Source organism: Schistocerca cancellata, chromosome 3 (assembly GCF_023864275.1).
Source record: "Schistocerca cancellata isolate TAMUIC-IGC-003103 chromosome 3, iqSchCanc2.1, whole genome shotgun sequence".
Taxonomy (NCBI): domain Eukaryota; kingdom Metazoa; phylum Arthropoda; class Insecta; order Orthoptera; family Acrididae; genus Schistocerca; species Schistocerca cancellata.
Genome location: NC_064628.1, coordinates 759528908 through 759544276, shown reverse-complemented (window position 1 = coordinate 759544276; position 15369 = coordinate 759528908). Strand labels below are relative to the sequence as shown.

General features: G+C 37.8%; 1 protein-coding gene across 1 annotated transcript in view; it reads right to left on the bottom strand.

Annotated features, from left to right (window-relative positions):
* Positions 1-12752: 12752 nt before the first annotated feature.
* LOC126176554 (protein-L-histidine N-pros-methyltransferase-like) overlaps positions 12753-15369 on the bottom strand; it is a 118228-nt gene continuing 115611 nt past the window's right edge. Inside the window, exon 4 of the mRNA XM_049923713.1 lies at positions 12753-13339. Coding sequence (XP_049779670.1) covers positions 13125-13339 — 215 coding nt within the window. The 3' untranslated portion in view covers positions 12753-13124. The remainder of the gene's footprint in view (positions 13340-15369) is intronic.

The window sequence follows — 15369 nt, the reverse complement described above, 5'->3', positions numbered from 1 at the left end:
TACTACATTCTAAGTAATTGACATTTATATATTCCATATCCTAGTACTGTACATGCACAGAAGAATCTATAGAATATGTATATAAATAAATAAGTAAACTTCTCTCCAGCTGTCTTGGCAAAATTCCTCACTACAATCTGTGATCAAATCATTGTTTATGATTTTGTGATACAATATTTTTCTTCTGTGATCATTATTGTACTAAACTGATCAGTAAATTCTGTGGTGAGCATTTGAACATCATGGTTAAAAACCTGTTCAGTACTAGTGATTTTAGAGCTAAGTGGTTGCAAGTTGTTGAGTCTAAAAACAAACTGTCGATAGCTGTTGCACTATATCCTCCAATCCTTGTGGAGAATTTTGCTGTGGAAAATAATCTAAAGTTGGTCATCAACTACTCTAGCTGCCCTCAGCCAGGTATTATCTGATAGAAAATCAACATTAAAGTCGCCACAAACAATGATTTTTCCACTTAAGTCTGCATAACATCATTAAAACAGATCACAGCTGCTTTATGAAGTTTGTGATACACCTTACTACTGGTCTGAAAATGGCAGTATTACAAGCTTATGTGTTTTCTGATCCCATAATTGTGGCTAAGTATTCAATACAATACTCATTAATGTGAAGGGCCTGGGAATTAACTCCACTTTTTGAATATATAGCCACTCCCCATTTCTTTTCTTATTGGTTCTACAATAGTATGACATCATCTTGTATCCATCAACATGTATCTGTTCAGTTTTCAGTGATTTCTATGTGATGTTCTGATATGCACAAGTTGCTGGAATTCCATCTTCCTTTTCATGAAATTGTGTCTGTTTTAGCTGTGACTATATTTATTCTTCAGCCCTGTCTGTTGGGTGAGTCTATCATAGAAGCAGGCTAGTGAACACAATGGGGTAGGATGGATATGCTTTGGTCACCTCAGAAGCTTAGTTGCTTTTGGCAATTCACTGTGCAAGTACACTGTTGTCACCCGAGTCAAATGCAGTTAAAAATAAACTCGGAGAGTGTAGAGTATTATACTAAAAATAAATGCAGAGAGACAGCTTACATATACACCCAACAGCATCATATCGATATTTCACCACCATCACTCAGTGAAAAACTATAAACCAAAGTGGAAACATGAAAGTATCTGCCAGGGTGCATTATCAACATCAAAGGGTGCAATACCAGAAAATAAGTGAATTCAAATGGATCAGAGTGATTCACATCTGAGAAATGGGTTTGTCATCTAGTGACAAAACCTCTTTTAGAGGGCTGGCTGTTATGAGAGTGATGGATTGTTTGGAACCAGTAGTAATTCCTACAGGACTGATTTGTAGGGGGCTGAAGTAAGTTTCTAAATTCTTCATTTAATACTGGTTCTTGAAACTTTTAAAGTAGGCTTTCGCAGGATACTTTGTAGCTGTCTGAAAACAGACATTTCTCTCAAACTCTTCTGCAAGTCAGACAAAACTATGGTTATTGACGTTGCCTTTCTTTATGTATGTTCAGTATCTCCTCATAGTCTTGTTTGCTATGGGTTCCTTACACTTGAACAGTATTCTAATATGAAACACACAATTTTTTTGCAAGCAATCTCCTTTGTAGGCTGCCTGTATTTTTCCAGTTTGCTGCCAATAAACCAATGTTTGCTACCTGTCTTATCTACTATGTGATATTTTTATTTCATGACCATATAAACTATTACAGTAAGTTATTTGTAAGTTTTGAGTGATTGCAGTTGTGAAGCATTGATATTGTACGAGGCGTGTTTTTTAAGTAAGTACCGTTTTGAAATTAAAAAAAAAAAAAGATGTGCTAAGATATCTCAATAATTTTATTTTTACATGAAAGCCTGTATCTTAATCTACTTTTCTACATAATTTCCATCAATATTGAGGAACTTGTCATAATGTTGTACCAGTTTTTGAGTACTACCCTCATAGAAGTCTGCCGACTGACTTGTTAACCACTGCACCATAGCTTTGCTGCCTCTCGAACATGGGGTCATGTGTTTGATCCTTGGGCAGGTCAGATTTTACCCACTCTAGGAATGAGTGTTGTGTTGACCTCATCATCATTTCATCATCATTGATGTACAAGTCACCAAAGCAGCATCAAATAAAAAAAAATAAAAATAAAAAAAAAAAAAACTTGTCACAGACGGCCAAACTACCTCAAAAGGGTTTCCTGGCCAGTAATGTCATACAATCATTTCATTCATTCACTAACTCTAATCCAGACTTAAAAATGCACTACAAACAGTAACATGTCATCATAACTGCATAAAAATGTGCTATGTATGAAAAATTCAAAATTGCAAGAACAAGGAAAGGACAATAAGAAGAATTGCTAGGCATGAAATGTACAAATTCTGTAAGGCATGCAGTAGTCAATTCTCAGATGACTGTAGCAGTGAGACAGATAATATGAAATTTGAATCCTTAGCTACTAAATCCAGTGAAATCTTCCAAACAGTAGCTGCAGACAGAGGGATGAAAAGTGGGTCCATTAGACTTGAACAGGCATTGGAGTCTCCACCACCAGACATCAGTTTTGCCTGCTGTTACCACAGAAATGACAATATGATGATTATTTATAATGAAGATGAAACTGAAACAATACTGTGTAAGTCAAACAAGGTGAAAAAAAAGTGCAAATTCCACATAACTGCAAAACAATGAAGCATAAGCTCTTTGAGGCTGTTCACAGATGACACTGTTGCCTAAAGTGAGGTTTCTATGCCAGAAGAACAGCAAGATTCAGGAAAACATATAGAGGATTGAAGATTGGAGAAGTGGCAAGAAGCTGTGAATCACTCCCAAAAAACAAAAACCTCTGATTTCATGTGCTACTTTTAATAGAACAATTTCTTTCTATATTCTGATAAGGAAAGTTGCTACTCACCATATAGTGGAGGTGCTGAGTCACAGATAGGCACAACAAACAGACCCTCACAATTACAATTTTTGGCCTTTGTTGACAATAGACAAACATGCACACACACACACACACACACACACACACACACACACACACACACACACAACTGCACTTTCAGGCAACTGAAACCACACTGGGAGCAGCAGCACCCGTGCATGATGGGAGTGGTGACTGGGTGGGGGTATGGGGGAGGCTCGCATGGAGAGGGGGGGGTGGGATAGTATAGTAGGGTGGTGGACAGCGAACTGCTGCATGTTAGACTGAGGGCAGGGGAGAGCTGGGGAGAGGGATGGGGAAGTAGCAGAAAAGGAGAGAAATAAAAAGACTGGGTGTGGTGGTGGAATGATGGCTGTGTAGTGCTGGGATGGGAGCAGGAAGGGGCTGGCTGAGTGAGGACAGTCTCCCACACCCTCCTAAAGTCCCACTGTCCGGCCACAGAGGAGCATTACCCTTGTAACTCAGTACCACCCAGTACGGGAGTAACTGAATTACATTTTCCGTCAGGGTTTCGATTACCTCTCATCATGCCCTGAAATGAGAAATGTCCTGCCACTATCCTCCGCACCTCTCTCACAGTGGTATTCCGCCACCCATCACACTTACACAATATACTTGTCTATCCTTACATAACCTCTGCTCCCAATCCTTTACCTCATGGCTCATACCCTGTAATAGACCTAGATGTAAGACCTGTCCCATACATCCTCCCACCACCACCTACTCAGTCCGGTCATTAACATCAGCCATCCCATCAAAGGCAGGGCTACCTGTGAAACCAGTAATGTGGTCTACAAGCTGAGCGGCAACCCCTGTGCTGCATTCTATGTAGGCATGACAACCAATAAGCTGTCTGTCCGCATGAATGGCCACTGACAAACTTTTGCCAAGAAGCAAGTGGACCACTCTGTTGCTGAACATGCTGCGAATTATGATATCCTTAATTTCAATGCTTGCTTCACAGCCTGTTCCATATGGACCTTTCCTACCAACACCAGCTTCTCTGAAATGCGCAAGTGGGAACTTCCCCTGCAATACATCCTATGTTCCCATAACCTTCCTGGCTTCAACCTTCATTAGTCACAGCCCTCACCCATTTAGCCCTTTCTGTGTTCCCATTCCAGCATTCCACAGATGTGATTCCACCACCACTCCCAGTCTTTTTATTTCTCTCATTTTCCACTACTTCCCCTCCACCCCTCCTCCCCACATCTCCCCTGTCCTAAGTCTAACCTGCAACCCTTCACTGTCTGCCACCCCCATCATACTACCCCTCCCCCTCCCCACTCCAGCCTCCTCCTTACCCACATCCAACGCTACTCCCATCATGCACTGGTGCTACTGCTCGCATTGTGGTTTCAGTTACCTGAGACTGCAATTGTGTGTGTGTGAGTTGCATTTGCATTTGTGTGTGTGTGTTTGTGTGTGTGTGTTTATTGTTGACGAAGGCCTTAATGGTTGAAAGCTATAATTGTGAGAGTCTTTTTATTGCACCTATCTGTGTCTCAGCATCTTCACTATATGGTGAGTAGCAACTTTCCTTCTGATAATATTGTTATATTCCATCCTGCATTTTCCATTGTTTCAAAGTTTCTTTCTCAGTGATAAGAGCATCTTGTGAAGTGCTGTCCATTTCCATGAATTAAGCCTTAGCTTAGGAAATGCTTTCCATTGCTGTGAGATAGGTAACAAGGAATAACAATGTGATATGCCTACGTGTGCTTTTGCACTTATACAGTGAATAGACACATAGCCTGTTATGCAGTATTGCTTCTGCTATGACAATATGTGTATTTGAGGGTGATTTAAAAAGTACAATTAGAAATCCTCTTTAAGAAAAGTTTTATTTGGAAATAAAAGAAAAGTACATAAAGTTATAAAGGCATTGGCACATGCTAATTTTCCACATGATCACTATGATTGTCTAAGCATTTATTCTATTAGTAAAGTTATCTGTTGAACTCAGCATAAAATATATCAGGTTTCAGGGTTAGGAGCCACTTAACAACAGCCTACTGAATGTAGGTATTGGTTTAGTAATGCCAGCTGGCTACATGTTTCTTTAATGGTCTGAAGAGACATAAACCACTTGCAACAAAATCTGAGTTATATGGAGAATGATACAATACAAATCATTGTAAGTAGACCAAATCATGTGTAACATTTGTGGTCAGAAGTCATCATAGAATGTGACATTTTTTGAAAGCAACACTGATCATTTCCTCCAAATCACCTTCTGCAACTGTTCCAGAGAGGCACAACAACTAGTAGCATATGTGGTTTCTCCATTGGTGAGAACAACCACCAGCAGCACAACTTGTGTGTCCAGAAGACTGTGACCACTACTGTCTTTGACTACACTGTTGTTTTAAACCTCTTATGGGTGCGAAATGAGGTGTGTCTCTATGAAATCAATGTTTTCTTCATCTTAGATGTCACAAGATGCACCTGCATTTCGTTCCCTGTGATGATATACTGCAGAAATGAAACCTTACCTATTGAAACTCCCTGTATTATACACTCATAATGACATGCACATACTAAATTGGTGTTTTGTGACCTGATGATGACCTCATTAATCAAAACTTATAGCACAATATGGGGATCCTCTTTGCAACTGCCAGTGTGCTTTACAACATGACTTCCATAAAAAAATTATAGTTATGGATAGAGCCTATCATTTCTGCTTTCAGACTCACCATGTCACATACTTGTAGCCATGAGGTGCAACGAGACAAGAGCCAGCAAATGAAATCTGGTGCAACAAGCCTGTAAGCTCCCACTGTGCTCATACAACTCTTAAGATGCATTGACACTTATTCTATGAATGCTGACCAACATGATGTACACTCTACTGGAAAGACCAAGAATAAACTGGGGTAGTTCCAGTTGGGTAATTTCAAGATACGTAAAAGGTAAAGTTCCACGCACATTCTGGACCTAGACAGACCACCTGGGCCTGCCTATCATCCTCTGCCAATGGGTCATTGGATGTGGTATGGAGGGGGATGTGGTCAGCACTCCACTCTCCTGGTCATTGTTGAGTTTGTTGACTTTGGAATCACTACTAATCTGTTGAGTAGCTCCTCAGTTGGTCTCATGAAGGTGAGTAGACCCTGTACCTGTCCTCCCACCAAAGAATAATCCCTGGTACTACCACAAATCAAACCTGGGTCTTCCACATGGCAGACTGCTGTGTTATCCACTCAGCCACTGAGGCAGACAGTTTCAAGATACCATTTGTTAAATTTTATTAGAAATTTGTGTAATTTCATATCAGATGAATGAGGTACTGAATCAAATGTTATCAGATTTCCCTTAAATTTTCCTTGTTTGCTCTTACAACTGTCTGGAATACGTATGCATGAATTTTATTTTCATGACTCTCAGGTAAATATTATAAAAACTGACGCATTTCTTTTGGTCATATTATTTAATTAAGCTATATTGGTACCACAAAAGCTAAATAGCTCTGTTATTAGGAAAGGTTCAGGAATATGAACAGCTATTACAGTTAAAAAGGATTGAAACTGAAAATAAAATTTGAGAACATAATTAAAAAGTATTCCTTTGATTTAATTGAACAATTTGAATGATATTCCCTATTTATGGAAGGAATCATCCATCAAATTTCAAATTGGAATCATTGTAGGAATCATAATATTTTCTTTTGCTTTTTTCTTGCCCTCTCATTTCTGAGAAAAGTGCTTCATTATCTTAAATGGATAAGAGAAAAAGAGGGAAGCTTATTTGACAGAACAAATTGTAATTATTTAATGCCAGATAATGGCTGAGAAGGATACTTGTGGTCCAGTAAGTTACATTCAGTGTACTAGAGAGGAATGCAAAGCATTATTGTTATACAAGGGAAGCATCATGGGCATAGTAAGACATAACTGCAAAAATATCTAACACTAGAAAACCTGGCAATGCTTCATAATTGCTAAATATGCATAGGAGTCGCTCTAACCTCCCTCTAACTCCTCTCTCTCTATCCCTCCCCTCCTCCCCTCTCTCTCTGTCAATCACCTTCCCCCTGCTCCCTGTACATCTCTTATCCCACACTCTTACTACTCATCTCCTCCTCCTCATCTCTCTGTCCATATCCTCCTCCTCTATCTCTCCTTTCCCCTCTCTCTGACCTTACTTATTGTTATTGATTGGCAACAGAAGTCAAAATAAATTGGTAAATTGGTTGGAATCATTGGTACATGGGGTGTGAGAGAGATCTTTCCATCAGCTGCATCTGAGAGGATAGTAAATTCAATGACAGTTTTCACACAGTTTTAATCTATGAGCAGGGAGGACTATAAAGTTAGCCACAAACACAACTTTCCTGCTTTCTGTTAAAAAGGCTGCAAAAAGAAATTTTTTTTTGCAAAATATCAGTATTCAATGTGGAGCTTGTTGTTGTTATGAAAAATGCAAGAGCAGAACTGTCAAACTGGATGTCACAATTTTTTCTGTTATGAAAACACAGGACAACAGAACTGTCAAACTGACTGACATTTCTCTCATGGCAATTTTCATACAAAAATACCATCCAAATTTCCCACTTTTCTGGTGGATTTTCCAAAAGTTTTCTTTCATACAAACCTTGTCCTGACGAATATGGAGGGAAAAAAAAGAACTGCCACATTGGTCAAGCCATTCTCAATGTTCACCTTTCAAACATGCAGCAATTGGGTTTTATTTATACAGATTCAACATCCACTAGGGTTTTGAAGAGTGATAAAAAGACAATAAGGAACAAGTGCACCCTAGTGTGACCATTAGATCTACATTCCTACAATGTTGTCAGTGATGATGGGTTTATTAGTCTTTCCAAAGAACTAATTGGGATTGGTTCCAAATATGGTGAAGTGACTGCTCAAAAGATTTTATCGTTTCTGAGAATCAATTTTTGACATATTCAAGATGAAGCCAATGAAATGAGATGTGAGATCTTGCCTAAAGTAAAGGAAGCCATTGACCAAAATGAATTGGCTATAATGTGCAGTCTTTAGACTGACAATTATTGCAAGATACATTATCTCGATGTCGTATCCAGTATTATTGTAGATTTTGAGGACAGGAGTGAACCAAGAAACAATGTGTTCCACAGAAGAAAAATATCCTTATGTTATAAAGTCAAGTGAAAATAGTCTTACAGAGTTATATGATAAAATGTTAGAGCTACTTATGTCTCCTCTGGAACTAAGCAAAATGACATTTGTAATGGATCAAGGGCCAAACATAAAGAAAGCTTTTGAATGCCACAATCATCTGCCATGAGCAGAACACTGCCTGAAGTCACACATTAGAAGAAAAGTTTCTTAAAGAAGAGTTGCCTGAGAATTTGTTATTACAGAAAATAAAACAGGAAGTGATCTCTTTGTATCAGCCTGATGTAATGGATGACATAATTAAATCCCTGGTATCTTTTAAAGAAGCCACAAATAATTTGGAGGGTGAAATGAAACCAACCCTGCCTTGTGTAGTGCCATGGGCATTTAGTTTACTAGAGGAGGAATAGGAGGAGGAGGAGGAGGAGGAGGAGGAGATTAGTGTTTAATGTCCTGTCAACAATGAGGTCATTAGAGACAGAGCACAAGCTCACATTAGGGGAGGATGGGGAAAGAAATCAGCCATTCCCTTTGTCAAAGGAAGCATCCTGGAATTTGCCTGAAGTAATTTAGGGAAATAAATAAAAAAAGACCTAAATTGGGATGTCTGGTTATGAGTTTGAACTATTGTCCTCTCAAATGCAAGTCCAGTGTGCCACTCACTCAGTTTAGTTTACTAGATTCATGCCAAATTGAAAATGACAATGCTGTATGTAAATCACTGAAAGGATGTGCAGAAACCCTCCTAACAAGCTATTGGATTCTCATTACACAGCTACACTTTTTTCATCCATGTTCCAGAAAACCCCTAATTACGTGTGAGGAAACTAAAGAAAATCAACTGCTTATCAGAAGCTAGGGAGCACAGTTGTCATAAAAGAGATGAAAGATCATATCTGCTCTTCCATAAACAAGTTCCAGGACTGGTGTTCATCAGCTTCTAAACATAAAGGTGAATTTTAGAGTTATTTGAGCATGGATTTCCCGCATGATAACTTAAAGAAGGTGATGTGTTGCTGGAAGGTTAATACCTGTGCCTTCCCCAAACTCTCCAAAGTTGCAAAAGATGTCATATGTGTTTGCACCATTATTGCTGCAAGTGAAAGAAATTTCATCATGACATGCTTAGTTGTGTCAGAGAAGTGATGCTGTATTGAGCGGGACTGTGTTAGTAAAATTTTATTAATTCATAGCAATAAGAGAGACAAGTGAATTACTGTATGAAGACAATCATATCTTAAGAGGATGAATCTGTGAAAATAGCCTCTACTTAGATGAAATGAAATGTGCATGAGGCTACAGCCTCCCATCAGGTAGACAGGTTGCCTGGTGCAAGTCTTCTTAGTTGATGCCACTACGGTGACTAGTAGGTCAATGAAGATGAAATGATGATGAAGACAACAACCAGTCCCCAGACAGAAAATATCTCTGACCCAGCTAGGAAATGAACTCAGGCCCCTCACATGGCATTCTACCATGCTGAACACTCAGGCGTGAAGGTGGACTCTACTTAGATGATATAAACTTTGTAGCCAATAGCCTTGTCACATTGGTAACACTGGTTCCCTGCTGATCACTGAAGTTAAGCAATGTTGGGCCTGGCTAGTTCTTGGATGGTGGCCATTTGGGGAAAACCGGATGCCATTAGTTTTCAGGACTCTCAAGTTGCCGAAGCGGCATCTTATTGAAAGACTTGCAATAGGCTGTTGTGGTGCATGACATTTATTTATTTTGCATTATATAAAACTGTTACACATAATTTTTTGTTTTCTAGATACTGTCATGTACTATATTATGTTATCTTGAACGACTACTACATTAAAATGATCCTTTCTCTTTTATGATCCAGTTATCTCATATTTAAAATTTTATTTTTCATTTAAATATTGTAAAATTGTTATTCCTTTCATTGAACAGTCATGAAATGACTTCACAAATTGAGTATGATTAAAGAAGACAAAGTTTTGGTTCTAAGCAGATGATCAACAAATGAAAAGTGCGGCCATTTTATTTTCTGATGCTATGGTTTCTAAAGAGGTGAGCAAGAAAATATAAAAGATCAAAATATTGAAAAAATGAAGTCCCATGCTACTTTACAGAGCGTAGGGGAACGATGCGGGAGACCTGCACCGATGATGAAATAATGTAATCACTAAATGTGTATTTGACATACATGCAGTTTTCATTGCATATCACTCATTATCACACTTCCCTGACTTTGTTCTATCCCACTGTCCACCTTCAACATCATTTCAAAACCTTTGTCACTGAAAAATCAGTTTTCAAATAAAATTTAATAGCTAATCTCTGATCCTTCTCTTAGTACATATCCCAAAACTGGCACAAACACCATATTTCACCATATTTGGTCATACCATATTTCCACACATTTCAGCAACAGTGGTTATATTAATCTCTCTCAATATATCTCTTCAAGATGGTTCAAACTTCACATATCAATACCGCTCTGACAGATGGGGTTCGTTGACTACTCACTGGAATAAAAGGGTATTTTTGAACACAACATCAATGGTTTCTCTTTAAAACTTTGGTGAGTCAGAAAGTAAAACAAATGAACATATTAAGAGGATTTATTTATAAATACTACATGCGCACACTGATTATTTCTCAACATAATTACCATAATGATTTTTTCAAAAAAAATGTTATTGCCCTTTTGTCAAGCCATGTCAGCATGGCACTCTTCGTTTCCTCATTTGAGCAAAGCACAGTACTTCTTGCTACAGTGAGCAAAAATTAATATTGCAGCATACTGCTGTCATATTGTGTGTGTGTTTTGTATTTATACATAAGCCTTTTCTGATATAAGTTTTATTTCCTAATGCATGTACATTATTGAAAAAACAAACTGGGGCTGTTAAAACATTTATCTCAAAATATTTAACAATGTGTGAACTGAATATAGCTGAAAACAGAAAACAACATCTCTCAAATTAACGTTTTTCAGTTTGTTACCAACTCCTCACAATAACTGGTTAGAAGTTCAGTACATCGTAACAGGTGATAATATCTTGCTATTTGCCTTGGAGTATGGTATTAGTATATTCTGAGAATGATGTGCATTGTATGACGCTAACTGGCGAAACCAGATTAAAAAAAAAAAAATTTACATGAGGCAGGAATTTTCAGGCAAAAAACTAACATTAAAAGCTGGCCACATCCATTGTATTTGGATTAGCCTTGCGCAGGTCCTCCACACTGCAGGTCTTTGGACACAGTTCAGATTGCAGGTGTCCACAATCACAAAAGAGTTTTTTCATTCTGGAAGCCATGTCTCCACATGTTTTCTTTGAATCTAGCAACTTTTGAGAATCTTATACGTAAAACCACCAGCACCATCATCATCACAATCATAATCATTAACAGCTAAGGCACAGTGAAGCGCAACTACAACCAAGTAACAGCTGGCAACAGTGCATTGCAGACCATGATGCATGTAACTCACAAAAAAATAATTCACTGTTTGTGACCAATGGTTCTTCAAAGTTTTTTGGTGAAATCCTGAAGTAGCCACTATGTATACATCCCAGAAAAATAGTTTAGTCTTTGGAACTGATATTTTGTCCAGGTGTTCAGTTAATTTATTTTTAAAAACAGTTCAATGGTACTAACAGATAATAGCATTGTAGGAGGACACAAATCAGTGTACAGTAAAGTCAAACATTGTAGTTTACAAGAAATAGTATTAAGGCCCATTAATGTATTATAGGGAATGTACCCTACTGTATATTTCATATAAAAACATCTTCACTGCCATTAAATAACTGGTACTCCCAACAGGTGATAAAATATCCAGCTCTATTAGTTCAGTAACTACTATAAGGAAGATTAAAATAACAGCTTGCCCATACATGAGTCTGGTACCACGTGCCATGGAATTTGAATCCCCACCAGACGTCATGGACGTCGAAGACCCCTAGAGGTCTTTGCACCATCGCGCCGCAAGCTGTGACGGCGTGCGCCTCCTGGCCCCGATTTAGTGTGAGGGTGCCACAGCGGCCAATAGCGGCGTCACCGATAGAGTACTTAAGCGCTTGCCTCTCGCTCAGCCAGCCAGTCTAACTGTGCGTACATCTCTGGACACATCGTCTTGCCTTAGACAGCTTATTTACTTTCTTGTTCTGTGTACAGGTGGACGTGGTTGTTACGTTTTCTTGTTACTCTGTTTTTTCGATCTTGTTGTTGTTCGTTCTGCCCTTTGTTGGTCGTGTCCATCCTCTCCTGTTGTGTTGTTGTTCGCAGGCCACTCCATGGGTCCTGCCGAGTTTTCCGTCACTTCAACCCCACGACTGTTCCGATCACCCTTACAACAATGAGGATAATCTTTCAAGTATGATTTTTGTTACACACACACACATCTTAGTGGTATATGTGTGTGTGTGTGTGTGTGTTATTTTTTTTTTTTTTTTAATTTTGAGGAAATAAGTTTTCATATTGTCAGTGAAATCAGCAGACAGCCATTTGCCAATTCCTATGACACTTGAAAGCTAAATTACACCATTAAGTTTCTTTTTTATGTGTTTACCAGCTTTTCATTGCATCTTCTGAAGTGTGTCTTATTTCATTTCTTCATTCCATTACTTGTGATGAGTATTCTGAGTTTCCCTCTGGTTATTTCACTGATACTCTTAATTTATAGAAATTTGAAAATAGGCTGTGGGAATCAAATATGACATACTAATAACACCACAGAAACTGAATGTATTTCATATTTATTTACAGCAAGTTATTTCATACATGTATGTAAATAACAAAAGAGCATCTGTAAAACATGCCTCTCATCTTGTATGTGATGTATCAATAATATACTGATTCTTTTAGTTGATTTTAACTATCAGATATGTAAAATTACACCTAAGGGAACAACAGAAGTGATGTAATACCTTCAGGACATTGAGTTTTATGAACACAGTTGAATTTATTCATGGCTGCGGTATTTACTGCTAAAGGCACTGTATATACCATTGATTGGAATGTTTTAAGTTTTTATTATTGCTGAGCAGGTTTCCAATGCACTTAAAGAAGACACAATATAAATAACACCTTTGCACATAAGTTACTTTCTGATCAGCTGTCGGATACACTAAGAACAAAAAGTGCATCATCTAACCAGTAAAATGCCTGATTGAGATCTCCTTCACACAAATATGGTAGTCTGCACCATCGTTCAACATGAAAGCCTGCTGGTTCAAATAAGTCAACAATGGCTGATGCTGCCTGCTCCTCAAATGTTTCTCCTTTGATGGGTAACCATTCAGTTGGACGATGATCTGCTTGTCCACCTTCCAAAAAACAGAACCAGTTCTTAATGTTAATATTTTTATGCCAGGGAAACAATGTAAACTATCAAAAATAATGATTATTCTGAGATCATCAAAACTAAAAATAATAAACAATTACAAAAAGAAGCTTTTCATCTTACAGGGCTACAAATTTACAGAATACAGCTTTACAAAAAAGCATTACAGGATCACACAAAGTGTAGAACTAATATATGGAGTTTTATCTAATGAAATAACAGTGAAAGACAGGTGAAATCTCAATAAATCATACACAAAAACAAAATTTTCTTTTGAATGCTTTTATGTTTTGCACAAAATGAACACTCACTTTTTGCTACCTTATTTCTGCTGTGTACTGAAGATTTCCATGAATGATTTAATTACAACTAGAAATTATACTTCTTTCTTTATTTTAACCATTTTTATTTCAATGCAGAAAAGTGGAATTTCAGATAATATAGAAAAACTAATGCTTTTGACATAGTGCCTAAATGTGGAATACTTTTAGAACATGGCACTTTTATCAGAACTGTTGTCTGCACAAAAATGTATTTTTTGTTTTGAATAAATGCAAGGAATTTAAGCAGTAGAGATTTAAACAAATTTTGTATCTAAAAATGGTCTATTATACTTTACCAGCCATTCAGTTCTCTGTTGTGGTATATGGTTATACCGCCACTGAGGGAACAGAGTTTGCAGACGATCACAGCTTACACTGACACAAGGGACATATCAAAATCAAATTAAATGCATAAAAATGAAATGATAGATGAAATTCATAATTTTATTTATACTCTGTTACAAGGTAACACATGCATCTCCAGCAACTCAATACTGGTAACGAAGTTAATGTCAGGTGTGGACACATCTTCATATAGTATAATGGTTTCTATTTAAAGGAATTTACAATATACTTGGCACAGAGTGTGGGTAACTTATACTGATATGACTGCTTGAGAATTTGGCTGCCTGAAAGGACTGTGTTTCCATATTCTCCTTGTAGCTTATTCAATATTGATTTCATATCAGATAGTATTGATTGGGGGCATCCAGAGATTCTGATGTCCAACTTTGGTTACTCCCACACAGTAACTTTACCAGCAAGAATAGAACGACATAGTAGAAAAGTGGCTGGTAATTAATTTCTAACTCCAACTGTCTTTCATAAAACAATTGTGAACACCATAATAAATGGTTTATGTGCACTTGATGGTCAAAAGGCACCAATTCAGCACTCTATCATTGAAGATTAGCTACAGAGGGACAGATACTCCACAATGAATTTTCACTCTGCGCAGAGTGTACACTTATTTGAAACTTCCTGGCAGATTAAAACTGTGTGCCCGGCCAGGAATCAAACCTGGGACCTTTGCCATCCACAGGTGACTGTTCTACCAACTGATCTATCCATACATGATTCCTGACCTACCCTCACAACTTTCATTTCTTCCAGGAGTGCTAGTCCTGCAAGGTATGCCAGAGAACTTCTCTGGAGATTGGAAAGGAGGCAATCATAATTCCAAGAACAGAGCATAACTACTTTGGAGCATTATGAAGTGTGAAATAAATAAACAAGGTAGAAGAAATGATAATCAGGGGAACAGATTCCAATGCTAGGGTTCGCAGATGATGTAGCCTATTTGGCAGCATGTAAGGAAGACTTGGAGACCTATTTAAAGGAATTGACATGATAGTTGGCACAGGATGTGGCTAACTAATAAAAAAGCATAGAGGGAAATTATGAATAATAGCAGAACGGACAGTAATGACTTATCAGGAGTGACACAGAAGTGGAAGAAAGTAAAGAATTCTCCAATACAGGAAGCAAGATTATACAGGATGGTTGAAACAAGGAATATATCATAAGTGAATTAGTATAGGTGAAGAAAACTTTTTTCAATAAAAGAGCTCTTTTGTTATCAGATGCTGATATGGAACTAAGGATGACCTTCCTGAAAGTTTTCACCTGATATGGAAGTCAAATATGTACAATTGGAAATAAGGGAATGAAACAACTGGAAGCAATTGGA